Genomic DNA, 22,768 nt, shown 5'->3' with positions numbered 1-22,768 from the left:
GTAAATGTGGGATAGATGTTAATTAGAGAATACAAATTACAATTGAACAAATTAAAACTGATTTAATTTTTGTAAAATAATTGTAACTAAAAATTGTAACAAATATTATTTGCTCCAAAAAAATTTTTGTTGAAGTGTAAAAACTCCCGTAATATTTTTGTTGAGTTATTAATAAAAAAAAAATTATTCTGAAATCCGACGACTGTTTGGTTCTCGAGTCGGAGCCGGCAGACCCAGCGTGGGCAATCCCACACTAGATGGACCGACAACATAGTCAAAGTTGCTGAAAGTAGCTGGATGCGAGCAGCGAAAGACCGGTCATCGTGGCCATGTTTGTGGGATACTTATGCCTTGCAATGGACGTCAATTGGCTGATATGATGATAATGAAAACCTAGTATTAACATTTATAGTATTAACCTTAGTACACTTTGTTGCCACATAATATGACAGTACCTCAGTATTTTAAATTTACATGATAATAAAGCAAGAATTAAAATTCAATTTTGATGTAATTAGCGCAAGCATGAAGGAGTCGAGCGTGACCTGGCGGCTCTGGAAGACAAAGTGTCGACGCTGGACGGCGAGGCGGCTCGCCTGGCTGCCATCCACGCGGACCACGCCCCCGCTATACACGCCAAGCGCGACGAGATCACGCATGCCTGGCAGAAGCTCGTGCAGAAAGCCAAGGTACCCTAAACAACAATGTTATTGCCTTAAGATTCAACAACGATTGTTCACAAATATATGTTACATGTTAATAATTGCTGTGTATGTAATGGTATCATTAAACACTTTCAAAGATATAAATAAAAATATAAATATTTCATACAGCATTCAAAACTTTTTACTTTACTGCAATTAAATCTAGTTTTATCAAGAACCTAAACATGGCCTAGCTTGTATCTTAGATACCAGAGAGTTAATGCATATTACATGGAATCAGTGGCGTACCTAGAACTTTTGCCGCCCGGGGCGATCTCCAGTTTGCCTCCCTTTCTATTATATGTCAATCAAATAGTAGTTTTTGATTTAAAAAAATATTGATATATCACTTCAAAGTAATCATATAAACTTTTCACAAGAAATGTCATTTATAAACTGACATCAAAAAATTTTAGTTAGGAAAAATTGCCGAACAAAGTCGTAAAGATCCTTTTACGAATTCAACCAATTTTAATGAATACAATAAAATAAAATTATTATCTTGTTCTTGAATTAGAATCCAAAATTTACACTAAAATGCATTTATATACACCGAGGAATAATATTTGAAATCATAAAGTTAATCATAATTTATATAAATCAAATATTAAACTTATAATAATCATTTATTATTCAAGAAAGAAAATAAATTTGAAATGAAAAAGTTGCTTTTTACAACTAAAAGTAAATATAAAAAATGCCGCCCCAAGGCAAGTACCGCCCGGTGCGACCGATAAAATAGTATGTAGAGATCGAAAAGTTAGTTCATATGACTTTCAACAAATTAAGACAATGTTTTAATCTCAATATATGTATGACGTAGGAGCGCCGCTCAGAGCTGGAGTCATCGTACGCACTGCACCGGTTCCTGGCGGACTATCGCGACCTGGTATCGTGGGTGTCAGACATGCGCGCCCTCATCGCTGCCGACGACCTCGCCAAAGACGTGCCCGGCGCGGAAGCCCTGCTGGAACGTCACCAGGAGCACAAGGTTTATAGTTTTAATTTTACAAAGTATAATCTTTTCTTAATGGCAAAATATGTTTTCCATCTCAAGTTGTGATATCATAACAATTTGTGTACACATACATAGATTAATAAAAAATAATGTTTTATTAATAGAGATGTTGGGAGATAGCAAGACAGTTTGCATACCAAAAATACCAAATTAATCCGGTAATTGGAATTGAATCAGCATTTGATTTTGTCCATAATTTGGAGAATGTTATCATTCATGTTTAAATGTACATGCTTATGGTAGAATTTCAAATCTCTAAATGCCAAATGTAGATTTCTACTTCTCTTACCTCGAGTTTATTACATTGATTTAATTGGTTTTAAAGTAAAATAATAAGTACAGTTTTAGACATGAAATAAATAAAAATGCTCAAAATTAAATTTAAGAGCATTTCACATTCAGGTTGATTTTTGATAACTATCAAGAAGAGTGTTAAAACTATTATGCAAGTATTAATATTCAGTCTGTCCCATTCACTTGTTGATTGAACATTAGTACTGCCTTTAAAAATATATAAATTAACAAAAAAAAAACAGTTTTAAAATAAAAATTATTACACTTTTTAAATGACAGTCTTGAGTGTTTGCTCAAGCAGAGTTTGCGCTGGGTGCCTTGCCACCTCAAACTGTTAATTTACTGGGCATTAAATTGTGCTGTGATCAATATAAAGGGGGGTAATATTAAGAGTATAGCAATAGTATTGATTTTAATATATATAATATTGGATAGTTAGTCTAATACCGGTGTGTATCGGCTAGGGCGAGATGGAGGCCCGCGAGGATGTGATAGCGTCGTGCTGCGCTCACGGCAGCGCGCTGGCGGCGGGCGGACACCGAGCAGCTGCAGAAGTGCAGGCTGCGCTCGATTCACTGCGACGTGATGCGGACGCTCTGCGCACGCTGTGGGAGCAGCGCCGCGTTCTCTACCTGCAGTGCATGGACCTGCAGCTATTCTATCGCGACACTGAGCAGGCTGACGCCTGGATGCACAAGCAGGAGGTATAGTACTGCATATGTGTAATACAGCATTAATAAACTGTGGCATTGATTGTATGTCGGGGATACTTTATGTATATTAAATTATTAAATGGCATTCTAAATGATGTTATGATTTAAAAACGAATTTGAAAATCACAATATAAAGTTCTAATGTCCACCTCTATGAAATCTGGTTTACTCAACTTAAATATCACATTTTGAGTTTGGGGATTCCACATAAGATTATTGACTAAAGAAAATTCCTTCCATCTCAATTGAATACACATACAATGAACCTGTCTCTATTGTTTACTACACAAATAAATAAAATTGGAGTCTGTGCTTTTTTACTATATGTGAATATATATAGTACATGAACCAAAATTATATATCTGTCTGTCTGTTCCGGCTAATCTTTGGCTGTACCAATTTTGACGGGACTTATACTAGCAGGCTGATGTAACAAGGAGTAACTTAGGCTACTTTTGTTTTACAAAAGTTCTTCCAATATAATTTTTTGAATTTCATATGGACGAAGTCGCGGGCATAGCTAATTTCAAATAAAATTTAGAGTGGTAACCTGAAGGTTTCAGTACTTTGTTCAGGTTATATAGCATCACTAGTGATATACTGATGTAATATATAATTATGAAAAACAGGCATTGTCTGGACCGAAAATCCGAACGATAGGTGACACCCACTAGAGCACAATCAGATTGCATGGCGGATTTTAGCTCACACTATCTCTCACAAATGAGGTCTGGATTCCAACAGTGAAAGAGAAAACATTTCCAAAATGTTATGTTATGCTTGGTTCTATATAAACCAGTGTTTCCTAATGTGGGGCTTATGCCCTACAGCAGGCGATTTGAATGTTGAGGTAGGCAATTCGAAAGAAGACTTGACATAAATTCAACCCTTTTTTTAATGAATTTTAGGGCATGGTACATAAAAGTAAAAAAATACGGACATAAATTGTTACTAATAGGTGCATTAATTTCAGGCTTTCCTCGCAAATGAAGACGTTGGCGACTCTCTCGACTCCGTGGAGGCTTTGTTGAAGAAACATGAAGACTTTGAGAAGTCACTTGCTGCTCAAGAAGAAAAGATCAAAGCACTAGACGAGTTCGCTTCCAAACTTATAGATGGGCAGCATTATGCAGCTGATGATGTTGCGCAAAGGAGAGAAATGGTTAGCATCATAGAACTTTTAATGGTAGAAATATTTAACATATAATAAGAATATTGTAAGGCACACTACAGAGAGTAACTGTTGTTTAGTGATTGTTGTGGTCTATAATTATAGATAACATGTTGGGTTCTCGATAAACATCAACATTTCAACCTGTTCTACTTAGTTATAAATCATACACTGTGCGACAGAAAGCTTATTACCTAGTAATGTTTATATATTAAAACATAATGAAATATTGGAAATGATAAACAAATCCTATTTAAATTATTTTTGAAGGGAAGAGAACTATCATTATAATTATCATCATGGCATAAAAAATTAGTAGTGTTAACCATCCATTTCAAACTAAATGTTTTTTTTTTTTTTTTGTTATTAATATTGTTTGCTAGTGTTTGTTGCCATACAATAAAATCATGAATTGATGCAGTTGTTGGAACGCCGCGCCGCATTGCTGGAGAAGTCCAACCAGCGTCGTGCACTGCTTGAAGACGCCTATAAGTACCAGCAGTTCGAGCGCGACTGTGATGAAAGCAAAGGTGAGTTACCAGTGATCACACCAACTATCACTCACAAAAACACAGCGTGTTTATTATAAACGTCGTTAGGTTTTTTTTAATCTATGATTCTGAAATGCAAATTGCAACACACAAAAACGGTAAAAAATATAGTTTTAAGTAATTGAAACTATTTTTTTTACTGTGTAAGTTTGATTAGCTGCATACCTCAATCTTTATATATTGATGCCAGTTCAATATGTAATTCTAAAATATATAATGCAGGATGGATCAACGAGAAGCTGAAGTTCGCGACTGACGACTCGTACCTGGACCCCACCAACCTAAACGGCAAGGTGCAGAAGCACCAGAACTTCGAGCAGGAGCTGCAAGCCAATAAGCCACGCGTCGATGAGATCACAGCCGCGGGAGCGCGTTTGCTTGAGCAGGAACACTTCGCCAAACGTGAGTTGCGCGCACACACACACACACAAGCACAACTACAAAAGTATACTCAATTTAACTATAGTAGAATTAGTTTGTCTAGACTGAATTTAAAAATGTCCCTATGAGATGTGAACATGGTTATGTCAAAAATTATTGAATTAGCATAAATTACATATGCAATTAATTTTACAGTAAACAATTATGTCTAATTTAAACGCTAAATAGAAATGTTTGTGTATATATTGATAATAAAATAGTCATTGTTAAACTAATATGTGCAATAAATATAACTTTTAGATAATGAATAAAAATGTTTTATAAAATTTTAATAGTTTCTAATTACATAGATTTTTAGAATTTTTAACAACCACAATACGCCGTATAATGTTTTAAGTCGATATTGGTAGACGTAATACCCTGTACTAATATTTTATAAAAAAAATTTTTTGTTTAGCTCAAATCGAATCTCGTCTTGGTGAATTGGCTGGGATGTGGGAACGGCTGGTGCAGGCGTCGGAATTGAAGGGCAGCAAACTGCAGGAGGCGGCCGCCCAGCAGCAGTTCAACCGCGCTAGCGAGGACATCGAGCTCTGGCTCTCTGAAGTTGAAGGACAACTTCTCAGTGAAGACTATGGCAAGGTATAACTCAGAATTTTTTATATTTATTGCTTTCAACTATAAAATACATATAAAATTATAAATAATTAACTAAAAGCATAATAAAACTATTTTAAACTATTTATCTATGTATATGTCTTAAATAAAATAGTCATAAAAAAGACCAATTATAAAGAGAAGATAACGCTTATAGCATTCACTGTCAGTCAATTCTACTAACCAGTACAGAATTTGAGTCAGGTATCTAAGAACCACCTATAAAGAATACTAAAAAACTAAAAACATTCTTTAATTACTCCATAAAAGTTATATCTTATAGTTATATCTTTTTTAAATTAAAATACTACAAATATATAATTTTACGTCTAGGACCTGACCAGCGTTCAGAACCTGCAAAAGAAGCACGCTCTGCTAGAGGCGGACGTGAGCTCGCACGCCGAGCGTATCGAAGCCCTGCGGGCGCAGGCCGAGCAGTTCATCGAGCGTGGACACTTTGACGCGGACAACATCAAGGCCAAGCGGGTGAGTTGAAGTACTTTGCTTTCATATTGGAAAGATGTTCATTTTTATATTACGTTTAATATGACTAGCAACAATACATATGTGTATATAAAGTATACAAAGGGTGACTATTATTAATCTACAAAAATAGCTCCTGCTTCTGTTTCTGTAAAAAAATTACATAAAAAAGATTTCTAATTTAAATTGGTTTTATTAATAAGGTATTTAGAACGAATAAATATAAAATATTTATGTAAATTGAATACTGGATGTTTAGTGATACCTATGTATTTACTTGATGACTCCATAGTATGTCATCAGTTGGTTTTCAGTATGTCATTTTGTGGAAATTATACAACATAGATGACACTGATCAGTAACCATGACTGAAAACATTAAAAGTAAATTGAGACTGACTAAAAACTAAAAATCTTGATTTTCACTAAAGGCATAACTAATCATGTACCAGGATGCCCTTGTTGCGCGATATGCTGCCCTTGACAAACCGATGGCAATTCGCAAACGTCGCCTCCTGGACTCCTTGCAAGCCCAGCAGCTGTTCCGCGACCTCGATGATGAGGCCGCCTGGATACGTGAGAAAGAGCCGATTATTGCCTCCACCAACAGAGGTAATAACTTTTTTAGAACTTTTGATAATGTTTATTACATATATAGTTACATACTTATTTTAAGTTTTTGAAATGTAAGTTTATAATCCAGATTTCTTTTGGATAAAATTGTATGTATAAAATTAGGCCAAAATCCATTAGTCTATAGAAAATTGTAAAGTAATATTCTCAGAAACTAGATCTTGTTACTAGAATTTATAATGTTATGTCAATGAGGCATTAGCTGCTTATTATTATAAAACATTATGTTTATTCAATCTTACAGGAAAATTGCAGCAACTCCGAAATATATTCATTATAACCTCACTAAAGTTTATTACTTGAAGATTTATATTTTTTATTCTTACTTGGCTCTGTCACCAACTCTTTTTCAATCAATTATTTAATTATTCAAGATTCTCTCTATAAAAAAGCTCCACTTGTATAAATTGAATTAACAATCCATAGTTTATTTGAATTAATATTTTACCACTAATAAAATATCTGCATTTGATAGATGATTTAAAATAATTATATTAACCACTTGTGATTGTTTTAGGACGCGATTTGATCGGAGTCCAGAACCTAATGAAAAAACACCAAGCGGTGATGGGCGAGATGGCACAGCACGAGGCGCGAGTGGAAGCGGTGCGAGCGGCAGGCGCAGCCCTGCGCGCAGCTGGGCACTTCGCTGCCGACGACATCGCCGCTCGTCTTCAACAGCTCCACGCGCAGTGGACCCAGTTGCAGGAGAAAGCCTTGCAGGTGCAGCATTCTCTACATTTAAATACTTTATTCTTGACTAAACTCACTGCTACCTCTGCACGTCGTACTCATTGCTAAGGATCGTGACCGCCTTCCACCATCGGTCGATTTGACCTACACACGACATATTTCTGTTGCCGATGGTGTTGAAGACTATCTCTACTAGCTCATGACTATGGGTGGAGGCTAGTCATGTTAGTCTCGACAGTTTTCTCTAGGCTTTTCTGTTTCCGGAGTTTCTGTAACTGCATCAGTCCAATGAGTAGATGATTGTCCTCTAGCCCTTTTACTTTCTACATTGCTGACACCTATAAGATTTTTTTATATTTTCTGAACTCCTTCAACTATGACTGAAGTAATTCTGAAGGATTCTATGCAAGCAATCAAGGATAATCAGGTTCTTATTTTGAGCTCAACTGTCATAGTTTTAATCATTGTTGAAGACAAGACTGACTACCTTTTTGTCATTTTTTCATGCTGTTGCACATACTATCGATTGACGTTTCCTGCAATGGAGTGCAATGTCTGTTGATGACCTTTACTCTTTTAAGACCTTACTTGCGGTTATTGGCTATAAAGAAGTTTTTACCATCTTTTCATAATGGGAAAAATATACTCAAGAACTACTACTTAGCTATGACCTAAAAATGCATTAGCTGCTTTCACTGTATACATCTTCCTAACAAGCAATTATTGTTAGAATTTTAGACACCATAAAGAAGCTAACATTTTAATTTAACAGCGTAAACAAGACCTAGAGGACTCGCTGCAAGCGCAGCAGTATTTCGCGGACGCTAACGAGGCAGAGTCCTGGATGCGCGAGAAGGAGCCAATGGCCAACACTCAGGATTACGGCAAGGATGAAGACTCTTCGGAGGCACTGCTAAAGAAGCATGAGGCGTTGCTATCTGATCTTGAAGCCTTCGGGAACACTATCAAGGCCTTGCGCGAGCAGGCGGATTCTTGTCGGGTATGTTATAGTAAATTAATATTACATTATTGACATGATGAACTCCATAGTGTCTATTCTGATTTGATGTTTCAAGAGCGAGCAGTTAGTGAACTTATTAAGGTAGTAAGAGCTACTTATATGTCAAAGAGATAAATACAAATATGTTATAAGTGTTATTTAAATCAGTATATAGGTTTTCTTCACATTTAACATATGAAATAGAAAATAATGTTTTTAAATTGATTTACAATAATATATGTAAGTTAGTAACATAAAGCTGCAATGAGCTTTTGTAACAATCTCAATATCGTCCTATTCCTGACAGAAGCATACTCATTGTATAATTCTACTTGTTTATAAATGTTATGAAAACTTATATATCTAATTAAAAATCCTGGTTTAGAATATATAGACAGGGTAATTGGTTATAGATGTAAAAGATTTAAATGGGTGAATGTACAGCTCATTTGTTGTCAATGTATAAAACACCATATCCAAAAATTAATGGTTTAAAAAATATGTTAATATGAAATGGTATGAAACACCGCTTTTCAAAATTCATATTATTATTCATATACATATGTTTGTATCTCTTAATGCAAATTTTGTACTGCCAGATGTTATTCACTTGTCGCATTCTAACAGAAATATATAATGTAACATAGTTATATATTCACAAGTATAGCGTTAGTGTAGTACACAATGGTAACCCAGTGAGCAGTTGTAGCTCAGCGGTAGAGGACTAAGAGAGGACTGAGACTTGGGATCGTAGGTCACAGGTTTGATTTCCGGGATGCAGTCTTATGTAATTCATACTTTGTACAACTGCTCACAATCAAGTTTCTAGAGTATGGACAGCATCCTCCATGTACCATAATACAACACTGCAATTGCCAACCCCAAATTGTTGTGACTATAGTATATTGCTCCATAGATATCTCAGGAGGAAGCCTATGTCTTGCAATGCGCATGTGCTAAACGAAGATCTACTCTTTTGAATATTTACATCTGTAATCAATCATCATATATATATATATATATATATATATATATATGTATAGGATGATTATAATTGTTTATATATATATATATACATATAAACAATTGGGCACACTAAAACTAATATTGTAATAAATATTCATGAGAAACCGATAAGACAATATGTTGGTGTATGTATTTAACCAAAATATTTGTATGTGTGCGGTACAGCAACAGGAGTCGCCGGTGGTGGACGTGTCAGGCAAGGAGTGTGTAGTCGCCCTCTACGACTACGCTGAGAAGTCACCGCGCGAGGTCTCCATGAAGCGTGGCGACGTCCTCACACTGCTCAACTCTAATAACAAGGTATTTGCATTAATATCAAAAAATGTTATAGTGTATGTCAGATAGTAAGCGAGGAATTATATTTATATTTGACCCCTATCAAGCAATACTATTGAATTTAAAAAAAAAATAGTGTTAAGATTATCGGTCAGTGATGTTTTATCAAAAAACTCGCTTTATAGTCTTGAACAGTCTTTATTTACGAATCAAAATTTGACCTACAATCGACTATACCGCATCGGAAGCATTTTATATCAAGTTTCACCACAGCATTGCATTGTATTTCGTATATTAAGGTCAATTCTTAATGAACGCAACAAGTGTTATAATAACAGAATGCAAACTAACAAATTTATATGATGATCACTGAAGCCTGGTACTGGTATTATTATTGTAATTTTACCTTGATTTGAAGTCCCTGGTTACGGGTTTGGTTTATGAATAATGTTAATTACATAATACCACTGTCTGCCTATACATGATTTAGAAACACATTATGAGATCAGCATATTTTTGAGCACTGGTTTTCAAATATTTTTCCTTTTTAAAATTTAGCTGGATCCGGTGAACCCTCTGCCAATACATTTCCACCATATTTCCAAAACTCACCCAAAAATTTGATGGACAAATAACATTTAATAAGCCTCTTAAAATAATTTTTACTCACATTGATAGTTGAAGTCGAGCAAATTTTCAAAGACATTCACTTACGAACTGTGAACACCCATTTTTTTATTACGCCAAAGTAGACTCGATTTGAGTTTTCCGCGGATCTCTGGGAGTCCATCTGGACTACTATTAAGCTGATAGACGCTTACTACAAGGCATAAGCTTTTCTAAAATATCGCCACGGTGACGGATCCGGCGTTGCTTTTACCACAACAATGTCGTCGGTCCACCTACTGGAGGGGTTGCCTACGCCGCGTCTACCGGCTCCTGATCGCCATTCGAGAACGTTTCGACCCCCTACGGCCATCAGTTGCACGAGCGAAGACTCTGCCCACTGCCACTTCAGACGAGCAATTCTTCGAGCTACGTCGGTGATCTTGGCTCTTCTGTGGATCATCTTATTACTGATTAGAGCATAGCTCACTGGATGAACTTGAGCTTTCTTCAGGTGTCGTAAGTGACACCATCCCGGATCCCTATGTCATCTTTGGTAACACACACTGGTCAAAGATTATAGTCTTCGAAAATAAACAAGGAGTATAACATTTTTTCAGTGGAACAACTTGCCTGAATTATACAAATAATCAAATTTCGTTCAAACATAAATCTTACACCGAGTACCATTTGAGATTCGTCACATCTCCGCTTCGAACCGCTTATATTTACGTAACTTGAATACATCGGTTCATTTTCAGTGCCTCCGCCGCGGGCGCTCGCTATGCGCATATAATTTAGCAAACGTTGAAAATTATCTGCCACACAAAATTGATTCATGTGTAATTAGTGAAATATGATAGTGCTCAGCTGGTTGTTTGCTGTGTTCGTAGAGAATGTTTTCCTGTACGACAAGAAGGAAGATAAACGTGTTTTATCGCTTGTGAGTGTCGTTATATCGTAATGGGCTTAAAAATATTGCGCATACGTCTTAATTTACTTTATTTAATTTTTCATAATTGTCTGATTGTTTATCGCGTATTTAATAAAATATTTGTTTACTACATTTTTTAATTATTATAGATTAGAACTTGATTATGAAGTCGCGATATATTTAGTAGTAATAGGTCAATTTTAGTGGTTCAAGATTTATAACAGATATTTATTTAAATAGGCTATTGCTAAGATTACAAGTCATACCGAATTATTTATTTATTTATATATCTACCAGTCAAGCCAAAAAGTATTATCTAGTTCAGTAAGAGCAGATTACATACCAGAGGTGGTCAAGCTCCTTGACAATCCGAGCTGTAATTAAATAAGTGTTTAAAAATTATGCAAAAATGTGCAAAAGATAACACAAATTATGTTTCTTTCTATCATATAAACAAAAGCACTAATTCAATATATATATATATATATATATATATATATATATATATTGGATCTAAATATTAAAAACTTAGTACATTTTTATCTCCTTATAATTTTTTGAAATTTGGTGAATTTATTAATATCTTTAGTCACTTTACAGTAATTATTTCAGATGTGTTTAATACTCACCAGTGTTTAAATTTCCCGATATATTATATTTTTGTATATGTAAGAACAAAAAAAAATATGAAAAGTGAACTTCTGATACATTTATCAAGAGCAACAACAAATAACCCTTCAAAGAGCGGCAGGTTGGCTATTCCTGCTACATAGTCTCGAAAGCCGTCATGTGATGATCAAACTGAAATTATTATATTGAAAAATTATTTTAGTCTCATTATTAAAGTTGAATTGTTTATATTATCAACGATATTATAAATTTTATATATTTTCTGTAAATATAACCTTTATATTGCCAATTTCCTTATATTTTTTCTGTAATGTTAATGTTAAAAAACCATGATCTACGCCTATTTATACAAATTCCGTCACGATTATGCTTTGTATGTAAACAGTATATTAGCATGATTTGTGTTCGAGGATATAAGTAAGTCGTTTATTTCACTGCTACAAACTATGTTTATTTATCACAGATATGAAAATCGCGCGCATATTTGTCTGCAGTAAAGTTTCATAGGAAATTATGGAAGCGGCTTTAATAAATTTTGTTAAGTTAAATCGAAACTATTTTACGTTGTCTCTCTCTTTGTATCTGATCTCCGAAGGAATGTAAATGTATGAATAAAGAAAACAAAGATAAAGTAAAACAATAAAATCTAAAACTGTATGTAGTATTCTGGTGGAAGAGCGACGAAAGTGAAATGACGAATGAAAGGATTAAGAAAAAATTAAAAGAACTAATTAATTTGTGAAGAATGAAAGATGGATGAATAAATGATGTTGATAAGGAAAAATATTAGAATGCAAATAACATGATGGAAATTTTTTTTTTGTTAAGAATAATATACCTGTGTTCCTCAATAAAGGGGAAGTCCAAGAGAGAGTCCCCCAAAAACAGGGGTCAAAAATATCCGATGATTGTTAATTATTTATAATATGTAGTATTAGAACATCATAATTTTGGTCAGTCTTTTACAGAGAACAATAAAAACATCTAGCCTATATAATATCGCATAGGTAACTGTGATTTTTCTTTTATGTCTCGCATGTGATACGGTCTCCAGCTCCATAATAATGTTATAAAATAATTAGTATTTAATTTTTGGTTTGTTCTGCCACAGGACTGGTGGAAGGTGGAGGTGAACGACCGTCAAGGCTTCGTGCCCGCTGCGTACGTGAAGAAGATCGACGCCGGTCTCTCGTCATCGCAGCAGAATCTCGCGGACTCCAGTTCAATAGCCGCCCGCCAGAACCAGGTAAACTGCAAAAATATATCACACCTAATTTAATTTTTACATAATTTTTTAAATTGATTACTAGGTAGTGATAAGAATAAATTAATTATTTTTAGTAAGTTATTATTAACATGGACGTCTTTTCATTTTTTTTAATTTTCAACTATAATCTATTAATATATATATAAATTACAGCCCTAATAGATTCATTTAATAAATGTTTAAAAATCATTTTACATGATTTTTTTTGTCGCTGGCCATTTTTAGTTTACTGTATGTAACAACCAATTCATATTTATAATAGCTTCAATTGGCTATTTATACTAAATTTTAAGCTAATCATTACAGATACAAGAACCAAAGTAGTGGTTAGAAAAATAAAACAATTTTTGGTTGTCCGAAAAATTTGTATAGATTTCCGAAACGTTTCATATAATTTTCCATAAATCGTTCCACTATATTCCTGTTTATAGCAAATATTGCTTAGACTTACATTGTTTAGTAAAAAAAAATTAAATCTTTATCTTATTTTAATTTTTTTTTTGGATAATTTTCCATTTCTTAATGATATATCTGTGTGGTAGATCGAGGGCCAATACGACAACCTGCTGGGACTCGCTCGCGAGAGGCAGAACAAGCTAAACGAGACTGTAAAGGCATATGTGCTGGTGCGTGAAGCCGCCGAACTCGCGACATGGATCAAGGACAAGGTAACAAACTAGCGGAGGAAATATGTTTTGTTCACCTGCAATGTCTTCCTCATAAATTATCACCTCCATTGTTATATAGCTTCTTGTAACATTGGCAAGAGAATCGTGATTTAATTATAGCAGCATGAATTCTGGCCATGTAGTCTTATCTCACCGACAACCAGCTTGATCATATTTTCTAGTATGCGACTATCAATTTATTTGTAACATCTTGTTGAAAGAATTGTATTGATTTCAACTTATATTATGTAAAATCATATATATTAACACTTAATTTTATGTAATGTATTATCACTTTGCATATTTAGTTTCTTTGTTGCAATTAATAAATAGCTTTCTGCAATTATGCTAATTAAGTTAAAATATTTTTATACTCACTGTTGTCCCTATTTTAATTTGATTTATTTTTTAATCAATATGTACTTAAAGTTGTTTTTACGCTAACATGTTCCGTTTTTGTGTGCGTTCAGGAGATGCACGCCCAGGTGCAGGACGTGGGCGAAGACTTGGAGCAGGTGGAGGTGATGCAGAAGAAGTTCGATGACTTCCAGAATGATTTGCGCGCGAACGAAGTGCGCTTGGCCGAGATGAACGAAATCGCCGTTCAACTCATGACCGTCGGACAGACTGAGGCGGCTCTCAAGATCAAGACTCAGATGCAGGTTCGTTGATTATCTTTTTTTTTTTTAAAAAATACAAGTATTGGAACGAGGTATCTGTACGTCTTAAAACTCCAGAGTAAAAGATGGTATTTATAACAGTTATTTTCTGTGTAAAAAAAATACAAATATATCAAAATCAATATGATTTGAATCTATTAATTGAGAAAGTATAATTGCATATACATTCATTACATGTTTAATGATTGTGGGTTTCTTATGGGAAGACATAAAAAAAAAAGAAGTCAAAGTCAATATACCACACAGAATTTACTATCTACCCAATGGTAGAAAGCCCCTTTAGTAGTGATAATACTAGGTGAGATATACACCGCGAAAAGTTAAAACAGCCAGTGCGTTTTATAAGAAATCCTGGAGCCTCTCAAGTGATAAGAACAACTACCAAACTCCCCTTTTAGTGGGTAGAAATGCCTTATAAACAACACATACACAATTTTTCTCCCACATGGATAAGAGACTATCTTCATCTCCAAACTATTTTACATAACATTAACAGAACTAAAAAACAAATCTAATCAAATCTTTCGTTTTGATGAATCAGGAATTGAACTCCAAGTGGACGTCGCTGCAACAATTGACCGCAGAGCGTGCTGCCCAGTTGGGATCCGCCCACGAAGTACAGCGATTCCATCGCGACGTGGACGAGACCAAGGATTGGATCGCCGAGAAGGAGGCCGCACTTGCTTCAGATGACCTGGGCAAAGACTTGCGCTCTGTACAGACCCTGCAACGTAAGTTGAAGCTGTTGTTAAATAAATTGCAATTAGGTTATTAATACGTTTTTTCTTCTAGATACCATTATAATTACAACTTTGATTAAATAATTGTTTTTTAATCCACACAAAACATGCATCTTAACAATTTACATTAAAACATTTTTATGAAAATTTAATACGTTCGGTGTTTAATATGAAATCTTTTCAGGTAAACACGAGGGTCTGGAGCGCGACTTGGCAGCGCTGGGCGATAAGATCCGCCAGCTGGACGAAACCGCCAACCGACTGATGGCGACGCACGGCGACTCCGCCGATGCCACCTACAGCAAGCAACGAGAGATCAACGATGCCTGGCACCAGCTGCAAGCCCGTGCCAACGCACGTAAAGAGAAACTGCTCGACTCCTATGATCTGCAGAGGTGAGTGACCAATGCAATATTACTATACATATATAAAAACGAGGAGATCCGTGGAAGAACCAAGGTCACCAATGTAGCTCTAAGAATTGCTCGTATAAAATAGCAGTAGGCGGAGAATTGGTTGAGGACGAAAGGCTTTCGACCACGATCCAGTAGATGCGGGATGAGTAGGCTTTCTGCTATGTAAACCGACAACATAGTTAAGGTTGTGGTGACCATTGGGTTTGACCTTGCAATGGTCTTCTAGGCTGATATGATGAAAATGTTACTTGTACACCATATAATTGATATTTATTTATATTATATTATAGATTTTATTTAATACCTATGCTGTCATAAGTAAAGTCATAATAGCCAAATTTAGATATTGTTTAATAATTTTATAAATAATTCGATTGAAATAATCTTTTGAATCTAGAATAGTTACAAATCTATACTCATAATATATTGATAAGTTACTTGTATTAATGTAACGTAATAAATAGGTTCCTTTCGGACTATCGTGACCTCATGGCATGGATCAACTCGATGATGGCGCTGGTGAGCTCGGATGAACTCGCCAATGACGTCACTGGCGCAGAAGCATTACTTGAGAGACACCAGGTAAGACATGAGTAGAATTACACACATTATTTGTATATTTCATTATTATATTCCAATATATGTGTTTACATATTCAACAGTAATTAGTTTAAAGATATATCTATTGTATTTGACATGTTATAAGAAGTAAACCACAAAATATGTAAACCAGTCCGTGTTTCTAGAGCCAGCGGTTGGAGATAGATGCGCGATACGGCATAATGCCGCAGGTCAGACTTGCACGCATGTGTGCCACCAGCCTAACTCTACTCTTGACACATTTAATCACCTCAAATACTTGGACATCTCACGATCTACACTTGGTGTATCTCAGACTTTATCTTCGTCGGATAGCCAATTAGATTACGTAACTACTAATGTACACTTAAAAGAGTATTTACTAAAAGATGATTTTAAAAAATTATTAATACAATCCAATCGACTAACAGACATATACAACAAATTTTAATAGGCGTCTAACAGAACAATTATTCTTTTTTTAATATCGATGTTGTCGTAGAGTACAGTTTACGAGACATTAGCTTATTTAGAAATAACAAATTAATTATCCGTCTGGCTACTGTCGGCTATTTTTTTATTCTTTATTCGTGTTTCATATTTTTAATAATTTTTAGTGTGTTAAACAAATTAAAAATTCTAATTAAAAATATTTTGAAAAATTTTATAGTTACGTGTTTTTGTTTGTGTTTTAAAATAAATACTTAAAAGCTTTTTTCACATTTTATATTTATTTGGTATTAACGGGCAAAATAAAAAAGTGTGGGTGATTTAAAAGTACTATATAACCAAAATAAAGAAGAAATTACTTCTGGCATACTTAATATTTATACTTGTGTGTTAATTGAAAATTTTTTGACACTTGTTTGTTGCTTATATGTTCAATATGACACTGTTATTAAAATCTATCTAGGCTGCATGATTTTTCTAAATTTTCATAAAACTGGATCCGTCTTGGAGGGTTCCTTATATCACAGACTATCTGGTAAACTGTTTGTCAATTACTTTAAATAAACACTGAAGTATATGTGACACGACAGGAGCACCGCACGGAGATGGACGCTCGCGCCGGCACCTTCCAGGCATTGGAGCTGTTCGGCCAGCAGCTGCTGCAGGGCGGTCATTACGCCAGCGTTGACATCCAGGAGAAACTCAACGCAATGGGCGATGCGCGCCAAGAACTTGAAAAGTTAGTCACGCTTATTATAATTCATACTCTTCTTATCTCTACTATTATTAGTAATATTATATACAAAAGTGATTGCATCTCGAAACTTTACGTTGTTGGTAATGTATTGCATACAAGTATACATATAGTATTAAACCATGGAAGTAGTATGTAACTACTCTTTAGATAAATCACAGTAATATGTTTTATATTTCCCCTGTGACGTTAGTACTGACTAAGTTATCAAATATATTATTTAATGCCAAGAGTAAGACTATTGAGGGTCCTGTTTGTTTCTGCTCCAGTATGGTAATGGTCCGTAATCCGTAGTCCATGGTCAATGCAAGGTAAGTAATACAAGGAGCCGTCAAATCCAAAGATGGTTCTGGATGAGCGTCAAGTGCAAAGCGGCAGGAAAAATAACGTCCTCAGGTTATATGAACGTAGCGACTGAGCCCAAGGCAGCAAATGCGACGTAGGTTTGTCGTAGAACTTCTGGCCGGAATGTACAATGCGCATGCGCAAACAAAATGTTCGCACGATTCTCTGAATTTTTAAACAGTCGTAAGAGTTGTGGGTAGACTGAGCACGGTCAACATCACTTTTTTTTCTTATTTCTGTGGTCTTCATTTAACATATAAATTGATTCAACAATATTTTTTGTTGACTTATTATGTCTTAATATATTGACACACTGTCAATTATTAACAAAACAGATATACGAAATTTGTTTGCAGAAAAGGCATTCACAGAAGTTGATTCCTTTTTAAGATATCGTATAAGCTGATAGACGCCTACTACAAGGTACTATGTCGTCGATGCACCTAGAGGGGGACCTACCGACGGCATGTCTATAAATTTTAAGATGTGCTATTATTATATTTGTTAATATAATGGTAATTCTCTCAGGGCCTGGGTAGCACGCCGCATGAAGCTGGACCAGAATCTAGAGCTGCAGCTGTTTTACCGCGACTGCGAGCAAGCGGAGGGTTGGATGGGTGCCCGCGAAGCATTCTTGGCACCCGCCGAGCCGTCTCAGGATCAACCCGACACCGCCGATGCGGCTGCTGCCGACAACGTGGAACAGCTCATTAAGAAGCACGAGGACTTCGACAAGGCCATCAACGCACACGTAAATATTGACAATTCAAATAGCAATAAATAGGCACCCGAAATTTATAATTGGTACATAAGAGAACAAAAAACGAGCAATTGCATTTACTCACGTTTATATGTGATAGAACCTTTCTGAAATTTGATTTGAATAAACTATGGCTGCTTTTGTTATACAAAGACTTCTAGAAACCTATACAAGGTTATGAGTTATAGGTGTAAAAGCTTTTTACTAACAAATGAGCTACATATTCACCCCTTTATAACTATTACACATTTAGCTTTGTTTAAAAGTATTGTAAGTATATAATAGTAATATTTTTTGCGTCAATAAAGTATGGATATTAATATTGCACTGTGATCTATGATACAGGAGGAGAAGATCGCACAGCTGCAAACATTGGCCGACCAGCTGATAGCGTCCGACCACTATGCTGCGGATCCCATCGACAAGAAACGTAAACAGGTGCTAGACCGCTGGCGTCATCTCAAGGAGGCGCTCATCGAAAAGCGTTCCAGGTATATTTGACGAATAAATAACATACATCAATGACATTTTAAATATCCTGATGGCTTTTTTGCCAATACCGTTGTCCTTTAACATTTAATTTCTTTTGCTACTGTAATAATATCAACAAAGAATAGTTAATAATGTTCTAGTTTTCTAATGGATGAATAATCACAGTATGGTAGCTAAGAAAGATGTGTTTATACTATTAACACAAATTATGCATATGCTAAGAATCCAACCCACTATTCTAATAATTCTTCTAAGCTAGAAGGTACATGATAAAATTAAAGAAATTTGAATTTTTTTACTTTGCAATTATCCTTGAAACATGAGCCTGTAAATATTATAATAAAATATTTATCTCGTAAAGTTAAAGATGAGGGTTGCCTCTGCTATTACCAAAAATTAAGTCAGGGCTATAAAGATTCAAAACATTTTTTATAGTTTATATTATTTTTTGTGTTATTTATATAAATTAATTGTAATCCACTACATTATTGGCTAGACTGGGCGACGAACAAACCTTGCAACAGTTCTCTCGAGACGCAGATGAAATGGAGAACTGGATTGCGGAGAAGTTGCAGCTGGCCACGGAGGAAAGCTACAAGGTTAGAACTTGTGCCGTTTCGTACATTAAATTATCGAATTTTATTTTTCATAATGACATCGTAAACAATAACTACTAAAAAAAAACCTTCCAAAGACACAATTTCAATTGTCTTTAAATTATCTGTATTCATTTAAAATAATTTCATATGTTTATTAAAATGGAATGAGCTCTCATAGTTGAGACATTAAAACCTAAACATTATGGCTGTTCTATTATTGTTTTAAAATGAAATAAAGTAGCAAATAATAATTAAACTAGGCTAAATTGAACTGTAAAAAAATTAAATAGAATTAGTAGAATTTAAAAAAAAATAGTTATTTTTTAAGAAAAGGAAGTTCGTATGTATGTAGTAGTAGTATAAATTCGAACTTGTGTTCATAGGACCCTGCGAATATCCAGTCGAAGCACCAAAAGCACCAAGCGTTCGAGGCGGAGCTGGCGGCCAATGCCGAACGCATCCAGTCCGTGTTGGCCATGGGTGGCAACCTGGTCCAGCGCGGTCAATGCAGCGGCAGCGAAGATGCAGTTCAGGTCGGTACACTCGCATCATCATAAAAGCAAACTAGAAGATATCTTAGCCATTAAAGATTTTTGATGTGAAGAAGTTATTACAATAAACTACACCAATTGATGGCAAACTATAGAGCCATGAAAAACATTTTAAAATTAAAGTTTATTAAAATTGGATATCATTTATAAAAAGCACATTTTATTTTCTTAATCAAAACATATTTATTAAGAAACAGAGACAATTAGATAAAAATAAAGATACATAAGGATATGAAGGACTTTCATACCTAACATACATAACTTTTAAAAATTAATTTCCTAAATACATATTTTTCAAGGATATTATGTTGTTTTTTACATGGTGTCGTTAATAAACAATTTGTTATAATTGAGATAAACACATTGAATAAAAGATAATACCAGACCTATTCAGAAAAATTTATTATGTTATTAAAACAAGCATATAATAAACCCTTTGTGAATTTATTTCACAAAAAGGTCTCTTAAATTTAAATGTTTGTGCAGGCTCGATTGGCTTCCATCGCCGACCAGTGGGAGTTCCTCACGCAAAAGACGACGGAGAAATCACTGAAGCTGAAAGAAGCGAACAAACAGCGCACGTACATCGCCGCTGTCAAGGATCTGGACTTCTGGCTTGGGGAGGTATGTCAGACTTGGATTTGAAATATGAATTAATATTTTAGTGACAATCTATTCCAGGTTGACACGACAAAAGTGATCAATGTTTAGTTAGGCTCATGTTCTAATAATCAAAAGAAAGGCTTGCAGTTTCTGTTAGTCTTGAGATTTTGTCACTGATTACACATAGAAGGGGCCTTTTTAGACGTTGAGTGGGGTATAAGGTATAATACGTAATCTACGGCGCTGCCTGTCATTTATTATTAGAATTACTAATCGTAAAACATATTTATTACCTATATTTAGATTCAGTTAAAGTGATGACATAATGTTTATAAACTTGAATGAATTTATTATGGGTCGTTCTCTAACTTGAGACCCTAGTGAACACGTATTTTAATCTGTGGGTTGCCATTTTATGGAAGCCAAGTTTAATTTTTTTTTTTATCAAATTAGGTTCCTTTGGCATTCTAGTCATTTATACAAATAAATAAAATTGTAGTCTGTTTGTAATAATAAAATAGCCGCTTTTTACTATATGTATAAGAATATGTATGTGATACATGTACAGAAATTGTATATTTTTTAAATTTTTGTCTCTGTTTTGGCCAATCTTTGTAATTGTAGGACTGGTTTTGCTGGGACTTTATACTGGCAGGTAGCTAATGTAATAAGGGTAACTTAGGGTAATTTAATTTAAAAAACGCTGGAACATAAAAATGTTTAAATCAGCAAAGTCGCAGGCACAACTAGTAATTAAATATATTTAGATAGTAGATGTTTTTCTTTACCCTAAGTAGCGGTGACGTCACACAAAAGGAATGCCTATCGGGAATCAAACGCGCTACTTATAATCATAAGTCATTCTTTAATCACTAAGATACCACACCACTACTCTTTACTGAAAATTAATAATTCAATGATTGTGTCAGGTTGAGAGTCTACTCACTTCAGAGGACTCCGGAAAGGATCTTGCTTCTGTTCAGAACCTTATGAAGAAGCACCAGCTCGTCGAGGCCGATATCCAGGCGCACGAGGATAGGATTAACGGTGAGATTGATTTTTGCGTCATTTTTGTAGACATGTTTTCAATCATTTATGACGTGATTATATTATGATTTATATTTCACAATTCTTTTATTATGTGCAATAAGCATCAATGTTTTAAATGTTCAATGATATAATTAAAGGAATTAGTTTCACAAGCATTTGCTTTAGCAAGATTTAACATGTTTTTTATATCATGTAATTATCATATGATTGAGAAATCTCTAAAAGTATTTACAAAAATATGACTTCATATTAGATATTCGTTACTGTGATCATTTAGTTACTGTAGGCATGTGGTCTTCGGCAATGATCCTCTACAAGCGGCATTTTACGCGTAGTAAGTTAAAATTGAAGATATATCCTGGGATACACTAAGATATAGTGGTTTTAACAATGTTGTGATTTTCTATTCATAAAATGTTTTGCAGTATACAGGTGATTTGTTACAGGTGTAAAGGCTTTAAAGGAGTGAATATATAGCTCATTTGTTGTCGACTAATGTATGGTAACCCGTTCAAAAAATTTAATGATTTCATTAATAATAAATAATGGGTAGTTTAGTAAGAAATACTTTTACAAAATCGGGAACACCATATGTAAAAATTTATTGTTTACTTTTTGTTTCTCCAGATTATGTACTGTTAGTAAGTTAAAAGAATTATGAAAACTTTATGATTATTGGAAATTTTTGCTCACAAATGATATACACATACACATAAAACCAATCACCATGTATATAAATCTGTTATTTTTTTTTACATATACAACCATAAAAATAATAATCATTCCTAGTGATGTTACTTTGATGTATATATTTAAAATTCTTGTATAATTTCAGACATGAACGCGCAAGCGGACGCGCTTGTATCGAGCGGTCAGTTCGACAGCGCGGGCATCGGGTCGCGGCGCTCCGCTATCAACGAGCGCTTCGAGCGCGTTCGCAACCTCGCCGCGCACCGCCGCGCGCGCCTGCACGAGGCCAACACGCTGCACCAGTTCTTCCGTGACATCGCCGACGAGGAGTCCTGGATCAAGTGAGTATACACAA

The 22,768-nt window shown here is 34.8% G+C and overlaps 1 protein-coding gene across 5 annotated transcripts in view; it reads left to right on the top strand.

The window, feature by feature from the left end:
* The window catches only part of alpha-Spec (alpha spectrin), a 41,578-nt gene that overhangs the window by 8,465 nt on the left and 10,345 nt on the right, over positions 1-22,768 (top strand). For 3 of the 5 annotated variants that reach the window (XM_068772501.1, XM_068772499.1, XM_068772500.1), the window contains exons 7-33: positions 519-689; positions 1,528-1,695; positions 2,481-2,720; positions 3,703-3,891; positions 4,322-4,430; positions 4,674-4,853; positions 5,290-5,474; positions 5,823-5,975; positions 6,424-6,583; positions 7,122-7,327; positions 8,070-8,297; positions 9,489-9,623; positions 12,881-13,015; positions 13,579-13,704; positions 14,175-14,366; positions 14,926-15,115; positions 15,309-15,519; positions 16,005-16,122; positions 16,287-16,331; positions 17,160-17,308; positions 18,197-18,419; positions 18,774-18,919; positions 19,417-19,519; positions 19,903-20,052; positions 20,557-20,694; positions 21,603-21,720; positions 22,559-22,754. In XM_068772501.1, coding sequence (XP_068628602.1) covers positions 519-689; positions 1,528-1,695; positions 2,481-2,720; positions 3,703-3,891; positions 4,322-4,430; positions 4,674-4,853; positions 5,290-5,474; positions 5,823-5,975; positions 6,424-6,583; positions 7,122-7,327; positions 8,070-8,297; positions 9,489-9,623; positions 12,881-13,015; positions 13,579-13,704; positions 14,175-14,366; positions 14,926-15,115; positions 15,309-15,519; positions 16,005-16,122; positions 16,287-16,331; positions 17,160-17,308; positions 18,197-18,419; positions 18,774-18,919; positions 19,417-19,519; positions 19,903-20,052; positions 20,557-20,694; positions 21,603-21,720; positions 22,559-22,754 — 4,364 coding nt within the window. The remainder of the gene's footprint in view (positions 1-518; positions 690-1,527; positions 1,696-2,480; positions 2,721-3,702; positions 3,892-4,321; positions 4,431-4,673; positions 4,854-5,289; positions 5,475-5,822; positions 5,976-6,423; positions 6,584-7,121; positions 7,328-8,069; positions 8,298-9,488; positions 9,624-12,880; positions 13,016-13,578; positions 13,705-14,174; positions 14,367-14,925; positions 15,116-15,308; positions 15,520-16,004; positions 16,123-16,286; positions 16,332-17,159; positions 17,309-18,196; positions 18,420-18,773; positions 18,920-19,416; positions 19,520-19,902; positions 20,053-20,556; positions 20,695-21,602; positions 21,721-22,558; positions 22,755-22,768) is intronic. The other 2 variants (XM_068772503.1, XM_068772502.1) reach the window with 1 other exon arrangement.

This window comes from Battus philenor, unplaced genomic scaffold, assembly GCF_028537555.1.
Source record: "Battus philenor isolate CCGP_79_NKW_IND1 unplaced genomic scaffold, ilBatPhil1.0.hap1 SCAF_5, whole genome shotgun sequence".
Taxonomy (NCBI): domain Eukaryota; kingdom Metazoa; phylum Arthropoda; class Insecta; order Lepidoptera; family Papilionidae; genus Battus; species Battus philenor.
Note: the sequence above shows the minus strand (reverse complement) of the source record. Positions and strands in the feature narration are given on the sequence as shown.